Consider the following 15,631-nt stretch of genomic DNA (forward strand, 5'->3'; position numbering starts at 1 on the left):
AGTTGCTTTAGGTGTTTTGTTAAAGTTTGAAAATATATTTTCTTAAAGAAAGAATTCTATCATTTCCTAATTGACAAATGAACTGGCAAAAACTTTACATTCTTCTCTTTTTTTAAAAAAGTAAATAACATTATTCAAAATGTGAATTAGCTATAAGACATACAATACAATTACATAGATACATATTATCATTACAGCACATTCAATCTGCCAAAAATAATGATTACAAAGCCAATATGGATGCTGCCATATATATATAGAGATGTATGTACAATGATTATATCATTTATAATTGCACTATACCTACAACCAGGTTTCAAAAATATGTAATTACAGGCGTATCATGGAGGGAACAACCCAAAAAAGTAATGAAGAAGGGCTCCCGGCCAATATGATGACACTTTAACTTTGGTACTTAACAATAAGCAAGCTGCTCCTTGCACCTTTAAGAAGAGTGCCATTCTTCAAATTGCAAACAAATGTTAACTAGGTGGTTGACCGCTGGACGTTCAAAAGCAATCAGCTCATAGGTGAAAAACAGCTGCTAGAAAAGAACTTGCCAGAATAAAAAGGCCTCTTTTGTAGCAAACATTTCAAAACGGTAACTCGGAGAAGCCCACAATTCTAATATTCCCCTATAAAGCAGCTAAGGCAGAAATAAAAATTCAGCTGCACTGATAACACTTTTACAAAAATGGAAAAAATAAAACAAAAATAAAAAGTAAAAAAAAAAAAAAAAACAAAAAACTGAACTTTTACTCTGGCAATGGCAAAGAACAAGCTTCAAGTTATTATATTTTTTTTTGCCAAAATTAATACATTAATATCTTCATTATCCTACATTGAAAGGTGCCAAGTAATACTACCAATCACACACAGACATCAAAAGTGATCCATAGTAGCTTCAAAATGGTCTGTAAATTTTACATATGTGCAAAGAACACCCAAACGTTTCGTCACGTTTCCGAACCCGCTTCATTTGGCATTAATAAAACACCACAGACTAATGGGATCCTATGAGCTGACGCCACATTAATTCAACACAGGCTTGGCATTCAGTTTCCGATCCAATCCAATTGATTCTTAATCAGCGGTTTTGGCATTTTACATAAAACGTTCAATATGAAAAGCTTTGGGAAATAAAATGCCACCTAGCTGGCAAGGTAAAAAGTATACAATAAGTTAAAAAAAAAAACAAAAATAATAAAACTGGAAAGATGCTGCCTCCAGCCATAGCTTAAACATGAAAGAGAATGAATCAAAGAACACAAAAGGTAGCTTTATACTGCAGAGGTTTGGGGACGTCGTAGTGTTCATGGCATTCTGTTTGGCATCTGCAATATAAATGATGCAATTGTGGCACAAGATAACCAGAATGGAAAAGATAGCACTCTATAAATATTGAGTCGTCCAATGTTAGGAACTAATTTGCTTATGTCTATTTATGATTAATCCTTAGGTTATCTGAAATCTGAATGCAACTACCTATTGCTTGGTGAGCGTCCAAGTTATTATTATTATATTTTTTTCTTTAGCCCAGGATGAAAATAGATAGTACCAAACTGGAAGTAATAATTTATACATATTAATAATTTAAAAATCACAGTATCAATACTTTTTATCCTTCAGAAAATACATAAATTAGAAGAACAGATGGCTTTGTTTCTAAGATGAGGATAATTTCTAATGGTCAGAGAAGAAAGAGAGAGTTTTAAAAGGAATGGATCTGAATAAAAGTAATTGTTACCTCAAAGACAAGTCAAGGAAAGCAGGGTGCAGGGCGCACTTGAAAATCTGATTTAAAAGCTAAAGAAAAAAAATCAAGACCCTTACTCTCTTTTGAGTGCATGTGTGAGATTTCGACAGAAAACCCCAAACATTTGAAGTTCACAAGGTTTCGCTTAAAAATGAGGACATTGTGCTGCAAATGTTACCCAGCATCTTTTACCCCCCATTTCTTTTAAATAAAATCAGAATATTTACTACAAACTCTGTGAATACAGAGTCCAGGACGGCAATAAATTAGTATTATGCAATTAGGTTTTCTTTTTCTCCACAGATAATGAAGTCACTCTTCCGTATTCTCTCATCTCTCCCACACTAGACCAGATTGTACTCCTTTAGGTTCAACTGTAGAATAGTGTCCTTGACAGCAGCAAAGACGAAGCGTATATTCTCCGTGTCTGTGGCACATGTGAAGTGTGAGTAGATTATTTTGTCACTGTCAGGATTCAGATCCACAAACATTTTCAAGATGAACTCCCTTGCTGCTTGTGCATCTCTTTGAGGCCCTGGGGAAAGAAAAGTAAAAAGTAAATTATGTTAGGCGGGCAGTGTGAGTAGAGGCTAAGGTGTAAAACCGCAAGGCTACTGCTTTAATTTCAGCTCGAGCATGTCACCATAAAATTGATCTGTTAATAGTTATAGTGTATCTCAAAGGCAGCAACCAAATATATAATAATATCCACACAAGAAAATTGAGATTTTCAGTACAACTAGGCCAGCTGAATATACATCTTGATGCAACTTTTAAAAACTTAGCTCCATGAGGTATGGCGACAACTGAGTCATGGGCTAACCGGGTGAGCCAAAAGGACCAGATGGCCTCCCTCCAGGTTCACAAAATACATACTGTATGGTTATGAGGTATGATAGCTTCATTCACTGAGATACCTTGTCTCCAATTCTTCAGGAGCAGTAGCAGCTCTTCCCACTTCTCTATATCAGCAGAAAAATGCAGCTCAGATCACAAAATCATGGAAATCCCTACTGTGATAAAAGTAATCTTTAAACTACAGGTGAGCATGTTCAGCATGTTTATGGACCTTGATTCATAAGAGCAAGTCGTTTGTTTTGGCCTCCCCACCACAGTAGTGAAACAAATGGATGAAAATTTGTTTTTAACACTATATATCAGAAATCATTTGGCTTTAGCTAAGACCTTTAGCAAAAGTGACCCGTGGTTTTGATCTCACTGATTTATAATTTTGAGGAACACTTAGCTCAAGGCAAGGGTGTGGCAGTGATGCAACTCAGGGTACACTTACTCCCTTCAGGTCAATTCTATCAGTTTATTTAGATATTTCAAAAGAGAACTATGAAAGGTCAGAGCCAATGCCAGTCTACCTAATATACATTCTTTTAGGTGTAGGAGGAATACAAAGTACCAAGACAGCAACCAGGTCGTAGATGAAATCCAAGTCCCCAGAGCTATGAGGCGGTAGTGCTAAGCATTCCTTCACATTACTCTCCCATTTGAAAAATCTAGAATGCAGATAAGATGGCTGCAAGAGACAGAATGCAATTATAACAACTGAAAATCTTGAACAGTAATCAAATTGGGCCTATGGCAGCACCGTGGTAGAAACTAGAACTGGAAGTTATTAGGAACTGGAGTGGCATACTGATGCAATGGTTAGCACGGCTGCCTCATCTTCAGCATCCTGGGTTTGATCTCCCACCCAGCTCTCCTCCACGTGGAGTTTACATGCCCTTCCTATGGACAGTTCTAAATTGGCTCTGTGAAAGTGTAGGTGTGTGCAAGTGGCACTGCAATGTCTAGTGATGCTCCAAACGATCGGCCACCAATCTGAATCGGACGATTTTCACTATAAAAGACTTGACTGGCGATTGATAAATTAGGCAATCACAAAAAATATATATATGTATATTAAAATGTACCAAGCAGTTATTTGGGAATAATGTATTTTGTTTGTTTTTAACAATATTTCTATCTTGATTTTCATTCTACTTTTCAGGTGTTCTTATTGTTTAATTAATCCACTATTTACTAATTAGTGGATTTTACACTAAAGTAGTTGCAAGCCTTTGATTATTCTGTGTCGTTTGCCAGCTTGTCTGCTCTGCTCGTTTTTAATTGTCATTAATAAGATACAACAAAGGGGAAAAACTGCACAGAGAAAAGGTAATAATATGAAATCAACAAAAGAGCTAAGTATTTAAATCTATAACAAAAGCATAAATATTTATAAATGTCTTATAAATGTAAAAATCAGGCTGCTGTGCTTTTCTGAATCTAGAATAAGAGAAAAAAAATTTGATCAGCGTTATCAGTAGTTGTCACAGATTATAAATCTGTTTGGAACAAAAACCTGTAGCCACAGTGGGTCCCCGGGACTGAGTTTGGGAAGCACTGGTTTAGCAGGAAAATTAGTCTATTTTACTTGTAAACTTGTTAAACATTTGGATTTGTATCTTTTTGGTAAACGTCTTATAAACATTTTATACACCTGTGGTTTTTTAAAGGTCTGCAAATTATTTGTTTGTGTGTGTCATAGTGCATACATTTTGGTAAGAAACAAGTACTGCATAATTAAAATCTAGAATTTATAATTACAATTCAAAAATGAGGTAATATTTCTGGAACACCAGAAAAACCCAAAACACCTGTATAAATATAGTAAATGTATATTTTAGCATCAGAAAATGCTGTAGTGCAATTATTGATTAGAAATGATTAAAACCTATAATTGCATGTACAGTATATTTACATTTAAGCAGTGTTTACCTGCCAATATCAAGTAATTGAATCAATGTGTGCGAGTACACAAATATTTTTTTTGTTAGACAAATGGTGAAATGGTTGGCATTAAAGATCTTTGAAATAGGTTCTTTCTGATAGATTCAGAAACAGCTTCTTTCTAATATCCATAGATACATTGAACAAAAATAAGCAAATTAAGGTGGTTTAAATAATTTTTGTTTTAGTCAGTGTTGGGAAATACATACTGCTGCTGCTCTCATGCAGCTACTCCCAAGAGAAATGATATAATTGTATTGTATTACTATGGGTTCTATTGTTATTTTTACCTCATTTCTTTTTAACTGTATTTTTATATATAATATTACTATTTTTTTACCTTGCTTGTATTATATGTTGTAGCATTGGTTGCGTTTCATAAAAAGTAGTGTTGATTTTGCTTTACATACCCAATTAGAGAGGCGCTCATAGTTTCATTGTAATTATTTTACAATGTCAATAAAGGCTTTCAATTCACTTTACGTGTGTTGCACTATACATGCTTTTCTACTACTTGCTGTCTGACATATTTACAAATTAGTCATAATGCAAATGGCCAAATTTCCCTTTGTGGGATAATAAATGTTTATCTTAACCTTGACCTTAGTTTTGAATTACAGATGAAGACAAATCAACAAATAACTGGTCTGGAATAAAATCCTAGATTGGAATGCTTAGGATATCATGACAAAACCAGTGAAAAATGTCAAAAAGACTAAACATTTTCAGCATAATGCTTACCCTAGACAAAGATGTGGAAAAACAGAAGTAAATTAAGCTAAGTGCGGGTCAGTGACCCACTGCCTGAAGAACAGCTCTGCACACTCACATGTTTGAACCCCAAGTGCAAAGATGGAGTAACTGCAGGATTCCAACCCTACACATCCAAAAATGGCTACTGTGTGTACCGTATGTGCAAAAGAACTGCACACAGTAACTGAACGTGACTTCTGTCAATATGAATTCAGGGTTTCTCAATCTTTCTGCACTGTAATGTCCACATAAATATCTTCTAAATATGTCACTAGCAGTATATGAGAACATGCAGCCAGAGAATATCAGGACTAAACAGTCTGTTCTCCTCTGACAGTCTCAGGAAATCAAACTTGTTTAGTTTTGAGCACAGACGTCTGCATGGAGGCCTAATCCAGATCTTTCAGACTCTCAAAGATATTGATAAAGTTGATCCAGTGCAATTATTTTAGTTAAACAGTGAATCACGTACTTGAGGACACTGGAGGAAATTCGACGGTGTACAATTGAGGACTGAAGTCAGGAAACACTTGTTAATATAAAGGGCTGTGGGAACCTGGGTCAGACTGCATGAAGCTGAAGCAGAACACTTGATAACTTTTAAAACACAGCTGGATGAGAGGTTTGGACAATTTAGCTATTAACTATCTAACTTGTTGATTTTGATTGCATCTTATTTTTAGTTATTTATGTACCATAAACGCAGTGCTGATTACATCAAGGGACATAATAATATAAATATAGTGGCAGTTCCTTTATCCCATAGTAGATGCACATTGCCTTGCGCAAATCGCTAGTAGTGGTAGTTAGCTTCACTTCAAATAGACCCCAGTGTTAGGTTTTGTTTTCTGCTTTTAAACTTCTTTCTGTTGTTGACTTCTGCTTTTTGCTGATGCTTGGATCTGCTGATTCTGAACCTCTGTCTGTCCCTCACAACAAATTGTGGCATAAGTTTTCATCTCCTCTCCCTTGTTGCACTTACAGTAATCCTCAGAGATAATCTGTCTCTACAAATACAATTATTTTCTTAAAGTATAGTCCTTTTTAACAAAACCAAGGCAGCTGAAAGAAAACAAAGCCAACCATGGTTTTCAAAAAAGCTCAAAAGATCCTCCTTAAAAATGGATGACAACTAAATTATAAGTTTACTGGGCTGCTTGGACTGAAAGCATCAAAAAGTATAAGAAAACCCTTTAACTAGTTTGCTCTGAATACTATTCTTAAATAAAAAATACAACCCATAACAAACTGCACTTTATTTAGAACAGTGATAAATAACAAATCTGAACTGCCAGCTCCAAATTAGTATTAATGATTTTGGCTGCAGTCTAGGTGGCATAAGATTACAGACTGAAAAATATGCACAAAATCTAGTATCACCAGGCCAAATTATGTCAAGCCTTGTACATGATGTATTAGTCAGTTTTAATGTAATAAAAAAAGAAACTCTAGCACTGATTTATAAAATAAAATAAACCTTCTCTCTCTTAAACCAGGTCCAAACTAATTAATGAAAATGACAAAGATTCTTCTTAACGTAAATTGTGCACCTTGAGAAAGGGTTTATGGGGCTGGGGTTATGAGGTTAGGGGTGGTGGGGTTGTGGTGGCTGGGTGGAGTTCTCCGGGTATGGGTTTTGTTTAGTTGAATATTTCTTAAAATATTCAATTAATAATTTATAAAAAAAAAAAAAAAAAGATCTGACAGAATCGCCATAATAGGCCTTCAATTATCACACTACTGTTGATTTAAATCTGACTACGATTGATAATTACTGCTTTCAGTTTTATTGTAGTGTTGCTGCTCCATTCACATCTAAAACCTCACAATCCATATGCAAAGTTACAGTTTGGCTTTGACCAGATCATACTACTTAAAGCTATCAATGGCTTCAACCTCTTTTATGTCTCTTTATCCTAAAAAAATCTTGTCTCGGAGAGACACTTATACGTCCTGCGAGAAAGAGGTTTTACCACACTTGGGGCCGGAAATAAAGGACAAAGAGTAGATGACAAAGTAGAACATCGTAAAGAATTCACAAATGTTGGTGCAGTACACATGCAGAGCAGGTTAGAGATACTGGAAGTATGAAATTTCGAAAGTCTCAAAAAAAGATTAGGAAAGATCACATTAGCGCAAACAAACAGAAATTATTACTCGGTGAAATAATGAAACAATGAAAAGATATATATAAAATATATTCTTCGGATTTAAACTTTAAATCAGAGATTTGTAGATTGTCTAAATTGTGTTGCCATCAGGGGAAAAAAAAAGGAGTGTTTCTTCCCAATGAAGAGGCATATCTGCAAGAATTAAAAGATTCCAAAAATGTTGGTGTGGTACACATGCAGAGCAGGTTAGAGATAATGGAAGTACAAAAATTCGAAAGTCTCAAAAAAAGGATAGCAAACATAGCATTAGCACAAACAAACGATAATTGAAATAACGGAACAGCGAAAAGTCGGAAACTTGTAGATTGTCTAATTCATGTTGCCAGCGAGAATTAAAAGATTCCAAAAACACTGGCGTAGTATGAAGTCCCGTGAGATGGAGACATTTAGCATGAGATTCTTTCAAGTCACACCCTACTTACAACTATTTTCAAACAAGACTGCGGTCATCTAACCTCAGTCGCATGAATGGTTTTGTCAGACACACTTCCTGCGCTCTCAGCTCTTATAAATTTTACCAGGACAATAATTTTATATGTTCTAAATGACACATCAACAACAAAGCAAAGCTGAGAGAGCATGGACAAACATTCAAAAAAGTTGTTTAATTTATTAGAGAGAAAGAAATGATATTCACTCACAGGTAGTTAGTTATATGTTGTGTTGTTAAGATGTAAATCCAAACAAGCAATCAAAATTCAATGTGATCTTGAAGAAAAGTTAATTCCAAATATTGTTTTTACTAAAGTTTTAAAGTAAAAGTGAAAATAATGCATATGTAGCAATCTCTTTAAATTGTATATCCGGTAAACCAAACCCGGGGGTGGACAAGCGAAGTGAACAGGGGGCGGTGCTCCCTAGTAAAACAAATTATTAATGTCTAAACTGCAATTGTAAGGGAGACAATTACAAGGTATACGTTTTGTTACAACTCCAAGGAATCATCAGTTTACCGTTGGACATGCAAAGCATTTATTTAGAGGGTCCCTAAACTTTGGAGTGATCTGTCCTTTCAGTTGCAGCACTTTAATTCCAGATAAACATATATTATTTTGGAAGAGAGTGACTGCTGGTTCAGCAGTTTGTGACTCAAAGTGTTGATCAATTATTTGTCTGAATTAAAATGGCAATACTGAAGACCTTTTTTAATTCCCAGTTTCATCCAATACTGGTTCCACTAGTAGATTCAAAAAGTTACTCAGAATCATCTTGGAGTAAGACGTTACATTGCTAGAAACCCCCTCGGTTACAACTCTGACAGACACAGTATCAGGTCATTTTATAGCACCGGACATTAACAGTTACTGCTACATACCACCCAGGAGGGCATGACAGGCTGGTCCACCAGGGTTACCCAGATTCACTCTTACTCAAAAGGTTCATTTTCTCTATCAACATTTGTTGAATGGCATTTTTGTTTTCCACTTCTCTGTTGCAAAGTGGCTGTATTTCAATAGTTTGGTTTTACAACTACAGTTTTGCTTCTCTGCTAAATTTATGTTTCATAAATTAATTTATTCAGTGCAGTGTATACCTTGCATATGGATGCTATCTATTTATACTGTGTGCTTATAGGTATGTAAATAAGCAGCTTTGTAATTTACTGTTTTAAATTTATAATACTGTATGAGAGCACCTGCATATAATGAAAATCCCTCTTAGACATTACTGTTTAGCAATAATTTTGTAAGTTAATGAAGTATTTACACATCAAACTTTTAATAATGCACTAATTTGGATGACTGTCTTGTTTTTTGTTTCTTTCCATTTGATTTGGACACAAACTAACTGGCAATTTCAAACAAGTAAACAAAAAAAGAAAGTTAATTATATTCAAGTGACATTAAAGGCAGATATTAATAGTGCCGGAGAGGATTGACAATAACAGAAATTTAATGGCCAGGAAAGAAATAAAATGTTTATAAGAGAAAGTATGAAGTCAGAGATGAGTAGTAAACATCTCTTGAAAGTGGGAAGAACATAGCAGCAGGTGTTGACTCTGGTAATGGAAGAAAAACTGGCGACTATAGAGTGTAATCTGACGATAGCCAGAGAAGCTGATAAGGCAGTTTAGCCGTCTACATTCTGCACAAATTGGAGAGCCGTCTCAGGACAGTATGGAGTGTTGGTGTCCATAGCATTAATGAAGTTCACTCCACAGCAGCAGGAGGAGAACTTTGAGGTAAATTCTTACCTTCTTTACTTTAGAATGCATCATACAGCCTTAGTGAAATCTCTAAAAGCTCTTTAAAGTACTGCAAACTGTAATCTGGCCATCCTGTTTTTTATAGCTAACATGTGGTTTGCATCTTGCAGTTTGCCCCCTGTATTTTTCTTCATGAAGTTTTCTGTGGATAGTTATCTCCGACACGTACACCTCTGCCTCCTGAAGACTGTTTCTGCTCTGTCAGACAGGCATTCAGGGCTTTTTCTTTTCCACAGTGAGGATTCTTCTATCATCAGTAATGGAGGTCCTTGGTAACCCTAAGGTTTTATTGATGTCACTGATGGTTTTATTTCTTGTTTTTCAGCCTCATAATGGCTTCTTTGACTGTCATTGGCTCAGCTCTTGTCATTCATGTTGAACAATGGCAACTACTGACTCCAAAGGTTGAACATATCTTATCTATATAATAAAAGCCCAGCGCGGTGTCCGTGTCCTGTTCCGCATTCCTTTTGGCTGTATAGCCGCCCCGTAGAAAAGCCCCAGTCCCTCGCAAGAAACGGACACTCAGCATTCACACAGATTAGCTCAATGACGCGTCTCTGCCACACAACGAAAGGCAACTGAAACCCCTACAGAGAGAGAAGACAGATTACGCCGTGATCGCGAAAGAAAGAGGCAAAAGCGTGCCAATGAGACACCCGACGAGAGGTCCTTACGATTGAGTCCTTCAACTGTGGTCATCCAACGCGCAGTGAAGCGCGTGCCAAGTTGCTAGTGGCTAAATAATGAAGCCCACCTAAGGAATCACAAACACCTGTGACACCAACTGTTCCAAACATTATGGTGCCCTGAAGGGGGTGGGTGGGTGTCATGTATAAAAATTGTTGTCACTTCTACTTGGCTTGACCAGACTGCATGCAAATACCCTTAAATGAAAGTCTGCAACGTGCACTTTGATCACGTCTGAATTGTTGGATTTGTAATTTTAAACTATGGAGCGGAGGGGTAAATCAATGAAAAAGTGTCATTGTCCTAAACATTATGAAGGGCCCTGTATGTGTATGACAATGCTATTATTTGCAATTTAAAAAATTCAACTAGTCTACTGCAGAAAATGAGATTGAAATCAGAAGGCGTACAAGTTAAGTCGGTTCTCAAAGAGTCAGCATTAATTGCAAGTCTATTTTCTGATCCAAAAAATGGACTCTATGAGGATCTAAAAATGACCAATTAAAAGGGAAGGACCCATGGTCTAAAGAGACAGCTTTAGCTGTACACATCTGTCACAGTGGAGGAGGAGTCATAAAATTAGGGCTGCAACTAATGATTATTTTGGTAGTCGACTAATCGTTCAAGTTATTTTTCGATTAGTCACGATTATTTCATGCCCGACTATTTTGATGCCTGTGACCTGTGATTGTACATCCTGTTCTGGGCTCCAGTGCATGTCTTACCTCATCTGCTCTCACGTCTGTCAACCTGTGAATGTCATCCTGATGTCTCTGCATTAACACGATTAAAACTAATAATAATCAAATTAAAATAACCATTGAAATGTATGAATTTGAAAATAATCAGATGTTTTTATATTAGTGTGACCATCACAATAAAAAAGAAATACATTAAACAATACAAACTATTTCAACAAAAAAAGTGCATTTAACTTAACCAAAAAATACATTGTTAAAACTGAATCGTATTTCATATTTTAGTAATAAATGACAGAATGTAGACATAAACTATATAATATGTAAAGCCTGATGTGCAAAGATCAAATAAACACTTTTACAAAAGGTTCAAGGATGATATAATAGCTTCCGTGGTGCAGCGGTAGAAATTGCTGACTTATAATCAAGAGTCCCCCGGTTTGATCCTGACTGCCTTGTATATTTACCCTTTTGAGTAGTGAGTTGCTTTTATTGTTAATATTATACAATAAACACATACATTTGATTTGCATCTGTAACAGCCACTGTATTAAATGTACAGTACTTGTAAAAGTTACCGTTTTTTTTTTTTTCACTTTTATTTTCTCAGTCACGACCACAATACATACTACCGTCCCCCCAGGGATCTGACGCTGATACTTTTAATCTGAAACTGGGAATAACTGTAGACGTGAGTGGTGTTTTGAGACAATTATACTGGAAATTCTCTGATCTGGATGGATAAAAGCTGACACACAAACGCTGGCGAATCTGCCTTATTCATATCTTATTGTCATTTGATTTTTTTTTATTCAATTTTATTGAGTGCTCCTGCTTACGCTGAATTAGTATGCACGTTAAGGCCCGTGATGTCAAAGCCGCACTGACAAAAAAACAGAGACACAGGTATATATGATATTGGAATTATTCATTTTATGACCTTATAGTATATACGTATACTATATAGTATATACATTTCGGAAAACATTGTGGCACAGATGCAACATTATTCATATTCATTTGTGTACCTTCTTGCGGTTGTAAAATGACCGCGTTTTTTTTCTCCCCGATCTTGCCCAGTCTACACAGGACTCCAGGACATGTAGAGGAAAGAATGCTCGTCTGCATGAACACTCTTCTTTTCTAAGTGAACCATGTACATACCTTGCACAGTAGATTTGCTTTGATCGCCGCCAGGTCAAGCTTGTTATAGCACAAGCAACCGGCCATCTGTGTGCTGCTGCTAGCACTGAATAAGCTCACACCTTCTGGTGTCAGCGCGCAGCACCGGGGAAAAAAAAAAAGAAAGAGACAAATATATGTGACATTTTGAAGAAATCATTGATCTGACCCTAACTAACTAACTAACAGCACCAGCATTAATTCTCAAGAGATGGCGGCATCACATCTCCAGGATGCTATTGTTTCAGATACTCATGCATCGCGATGGTGCTGCTGTGAAAAGAAAGCTCCGCTTTACATATTCTGCATTCAACTTTTTTTTTCTTTTTCAGTGAAGTGCTCCCACGCTTTAAGTTTTTGTCTCGGTTTTTTTCCATCTCCTTCCCCCTCCTCTATCCGACTCGCCATTTCAACCACGTTTATTTTCCTCTACATTCTTCTTCTCCTCAGTCGTTCTTCTTCGTTGGTAGGACTGTGTGCAGTCTTGGCAAGCAATAACAAATGATACTGCCCCCAGACGTTTGTGTAGTGCATTGCAGTTACAAAAACCAATGTGGTTCTTTGTGAGTGGAGCCTCTATTAAAGGTTCTGTTTATGATGCGTCAACAATAAAAAATCCGCATCGACGATTTTTTGTAGTCGATGTCGTCAATCATGTCGACTAATCGTTGCAGCCCTACATAAAATAGGTTGTAGCCTAAAATGCTGGGATAGAGGGAATGTGAATGTGGGAAACAATTGCGTGTTTTTATCCTTACTGTTATTGTTGTTGTATGACAGCCTATAATAAAACCACATTCCATATTTGATTCAGAGCTGTTATGTATCATTGAGGTGGCCTCCCTTTGGCAAGGGAAAGTAACACGGAACAATGCACTGTAAGCCTTTAGACAAATCCAAACTGAAGACTTGTTGTTTCTCTGAAGTATTTGAACAAAAGGAAACTGTCACATAAACTATTTTATCTTAATTGACAAAACAAGGCTGTATTTGATTTTAGGCTTTGCTTAATGTTTATATGAGCTCTAATCTTGCTATTAAAGGCACTGTCTCAAGTCACAATAGAAAGAACTTCATATACTGTACTTTGAACTTTGATGGACACTTGGCAGGCACTAAGACCCAGCGGCTCAGGCCATCCCGTCAAAAGCAAAAGGCTGTTGGTGCAGTCCTGGCCTCACTGTGCAACGGTAAGCAACTCACTTAACCTGCCGGTTTTCCTGCTGTAAAAAATAAAAGTAAACAACCATTAAATTTACAGTGATGGTATTTACAATTAAAATGTGCTTTATAAACTAAACCATGGTTGCTTGTCTGGAAAATATTTTTCTGTGTACGGTTAGTCTGTCCAGAGTTGGCAGCCAGACATTTGGTTTTATGCAGAGTTTTCAGGAGCTCATTTTCGCTGGGATTTGTGTGATGCCAGTGTTTGAGTTTTACTTATCTTTGTCGACACTAAGACTTGGCATGTGTTTTTATGTTAATAACTATTATGGACTTGCTGAATATTTGTACTTTGATGTGTTTATACGTAGGTTATCTTTGCTGTTGGAGTGCCCCAATCACAGAATGCCTCCCAGAATGTGCATGCGGGGCCACATGCCATATGGAGCTTGGGAAGCAACCATTTTAGCTTCCTGAGCCAACAGGCATCTGACTGCAAGGATGTCTTGTGTGGTACAAGAGACGTTTTGTGTGAATTGTGTTTGTGTTTAGTTGTCTGTTCAGTATTTTAATAATGCAAAATCAATGTAGAAACAGCCTGACTTCCTTTACTACTTGCCACCCAGAAATAAAACTGAACAGTACTTTATAAAAAGTATGTAGATAGATAGATAGACAGATAGATAGAACATTTACTTGAAAAATAAATCAAAATAATGAAATTCTAAACACTACACACTACTAGCTCAAAACATGTGAGTTTGTAGATAAAGTTTTGATATGTTTAATGGATCAATCCAGAGCGTCTTATTTGTAGAAATTTTACTGATCATATTGTGAGATTTTTTAACTCTTTTAAGACCCTCCCCAAAGGGGCGACATGCCAAAACGCAATTGACGTGTCTGTCGAGCGTTACTTTTATGTTGCCGAAGCAACCTCAGGTTCACAGTGCCACAGAGGCATCGGCAAGCTCAGCTCCTCCTTGCGCAGAGCGTCTGATGGGTGATGCAGGGAACATTATAAGCTGGCCACTCACCTGGCCCCAGCCCTGCCCATGTGCTGTGTGTAGTAGGGTGGTAGCTTCCGCAGAAATAAATAGCCTTATTTCTGTTTCAAGATGAATAAAGCTGATTTTCCTGAAATCCTCAGACTCCACCTCATCTTTTATTTATTTTTTCTTTTAAGTGCAAGGCAGCACCTTACATGTCATAACAGAAAAAAACAGAATCCAACTCATTCCTGTGCAGCATGCTGTTCAAAAACTGATAAATCTGGAAAGAAAATCTGAAAAGAAGCATGCTATTATTTTATTATTATTTTGAGATTATATACTTAGCATCATTAGTAGTATTATTATTATTATTACTGATATTTTTGTTGTTATTGTTCATTTCATATTATTTTATTCATCATTACTATTATTTGTGTCATTATTATACTTTTGAGATTTAATAAAAATGGAAATTTTTCATACCAATAAAATGTAATGCTTTTTACATGTTTTTTGGAATAAAAAACAAAGCTAAGGAGGTTAAATTTATTTCAGGATCTAAACAAGTAGGGGCTGTCAAGGCAGCTTTGGCAAAAAGGCAGGGGGATGTCAGCAGTTCATTACAGATTAAAACCTCCTAACAGTGCTTTGAGTAGTGCAAAAAGTGCTATATAAATGTAAAGAATTATTATTATTAAAATGCAATTTAATGATCATTTTATAAAACTCTTGAAGTAGGACCCATGGTTATCCTTTTAAAACCAGTAAAATGAGTACCATTAAGTATTTTTATGGTAACAAATATAGATCTAGAAACTCTAACGTATTATATTAGCTTTCAGCCTGCTATTTTTCCTCACTTGCTGTTTTTGTCAGGTCAGAAAGGAGATCCAGAAGCCAAAGCTCAAGAAGTTTCCTTCAACTGAAGGTCCAATAGGTTGATGTTATCAGTGCCAAGGCTCATTCACAAAGACTTTGCTGCGGAAACTGATTTTTTCTTTTTTGCAATATGTTGCTCAGAGGTAAATTATTTATATTTCATTATGCCGAGGTCACAAGCCTGCAAGGGTTGTTATCCAAAACCACCATGAAACACTGCAACGACTTCCCCCTTTACTTAACCAGTTTATACCACTGCTGAAAACAATGATATAAGAGGAGAAAAATTTTACAGCAGGAAAAGCAGCCTAATGCAGAAACATCCTGACTTACTTTATTACTTGCCATCCGGAAAT

General features: G+C 36.3%; 1 protein-coding gene across 1 annotated transcript in view; it reads right to left on the reverse strand.

Annotated features, from left to right (window-relative positions):
- Positions 1 to 736: 736 nt before the first annotated feature.
- Positions 737 to 15,631, reverse strand: part of LOC120527303 (guanine nucleotide-binding protein G(q) subunit alpha) — a 253,833-nt gene continuing 238,938 nt past the window's right edge. Inside the window, exon 7 of the mRNA XM_039750564.1 lies at positions 737 to 2,291. Within this exon, the coding sequence (XP_039606498.1) occupies positions 2,101 to 2,291 (191 nt within the window). The 3' untranslated portion in view covers positions 737 to 2,100. The remainder of the gene's footprint in view (positions 2,292 to 15,631) is intronic.

This window comes from Polypterus senegalus, chromosome 4, assembly GCF_016835505.1.
Source record: "Polypterus senegalus isolate Bchr_013 chromosome 4, ASM1683550v1, whole genome shotgun sequence".
NCBI classification, from domain to species: domain Eukaryota; kingdom Metazoa; phylum Chordata; class Cladistia; order Polypteriformes; family Polypteridae; genus Polypterus; species Polypterus senegalus.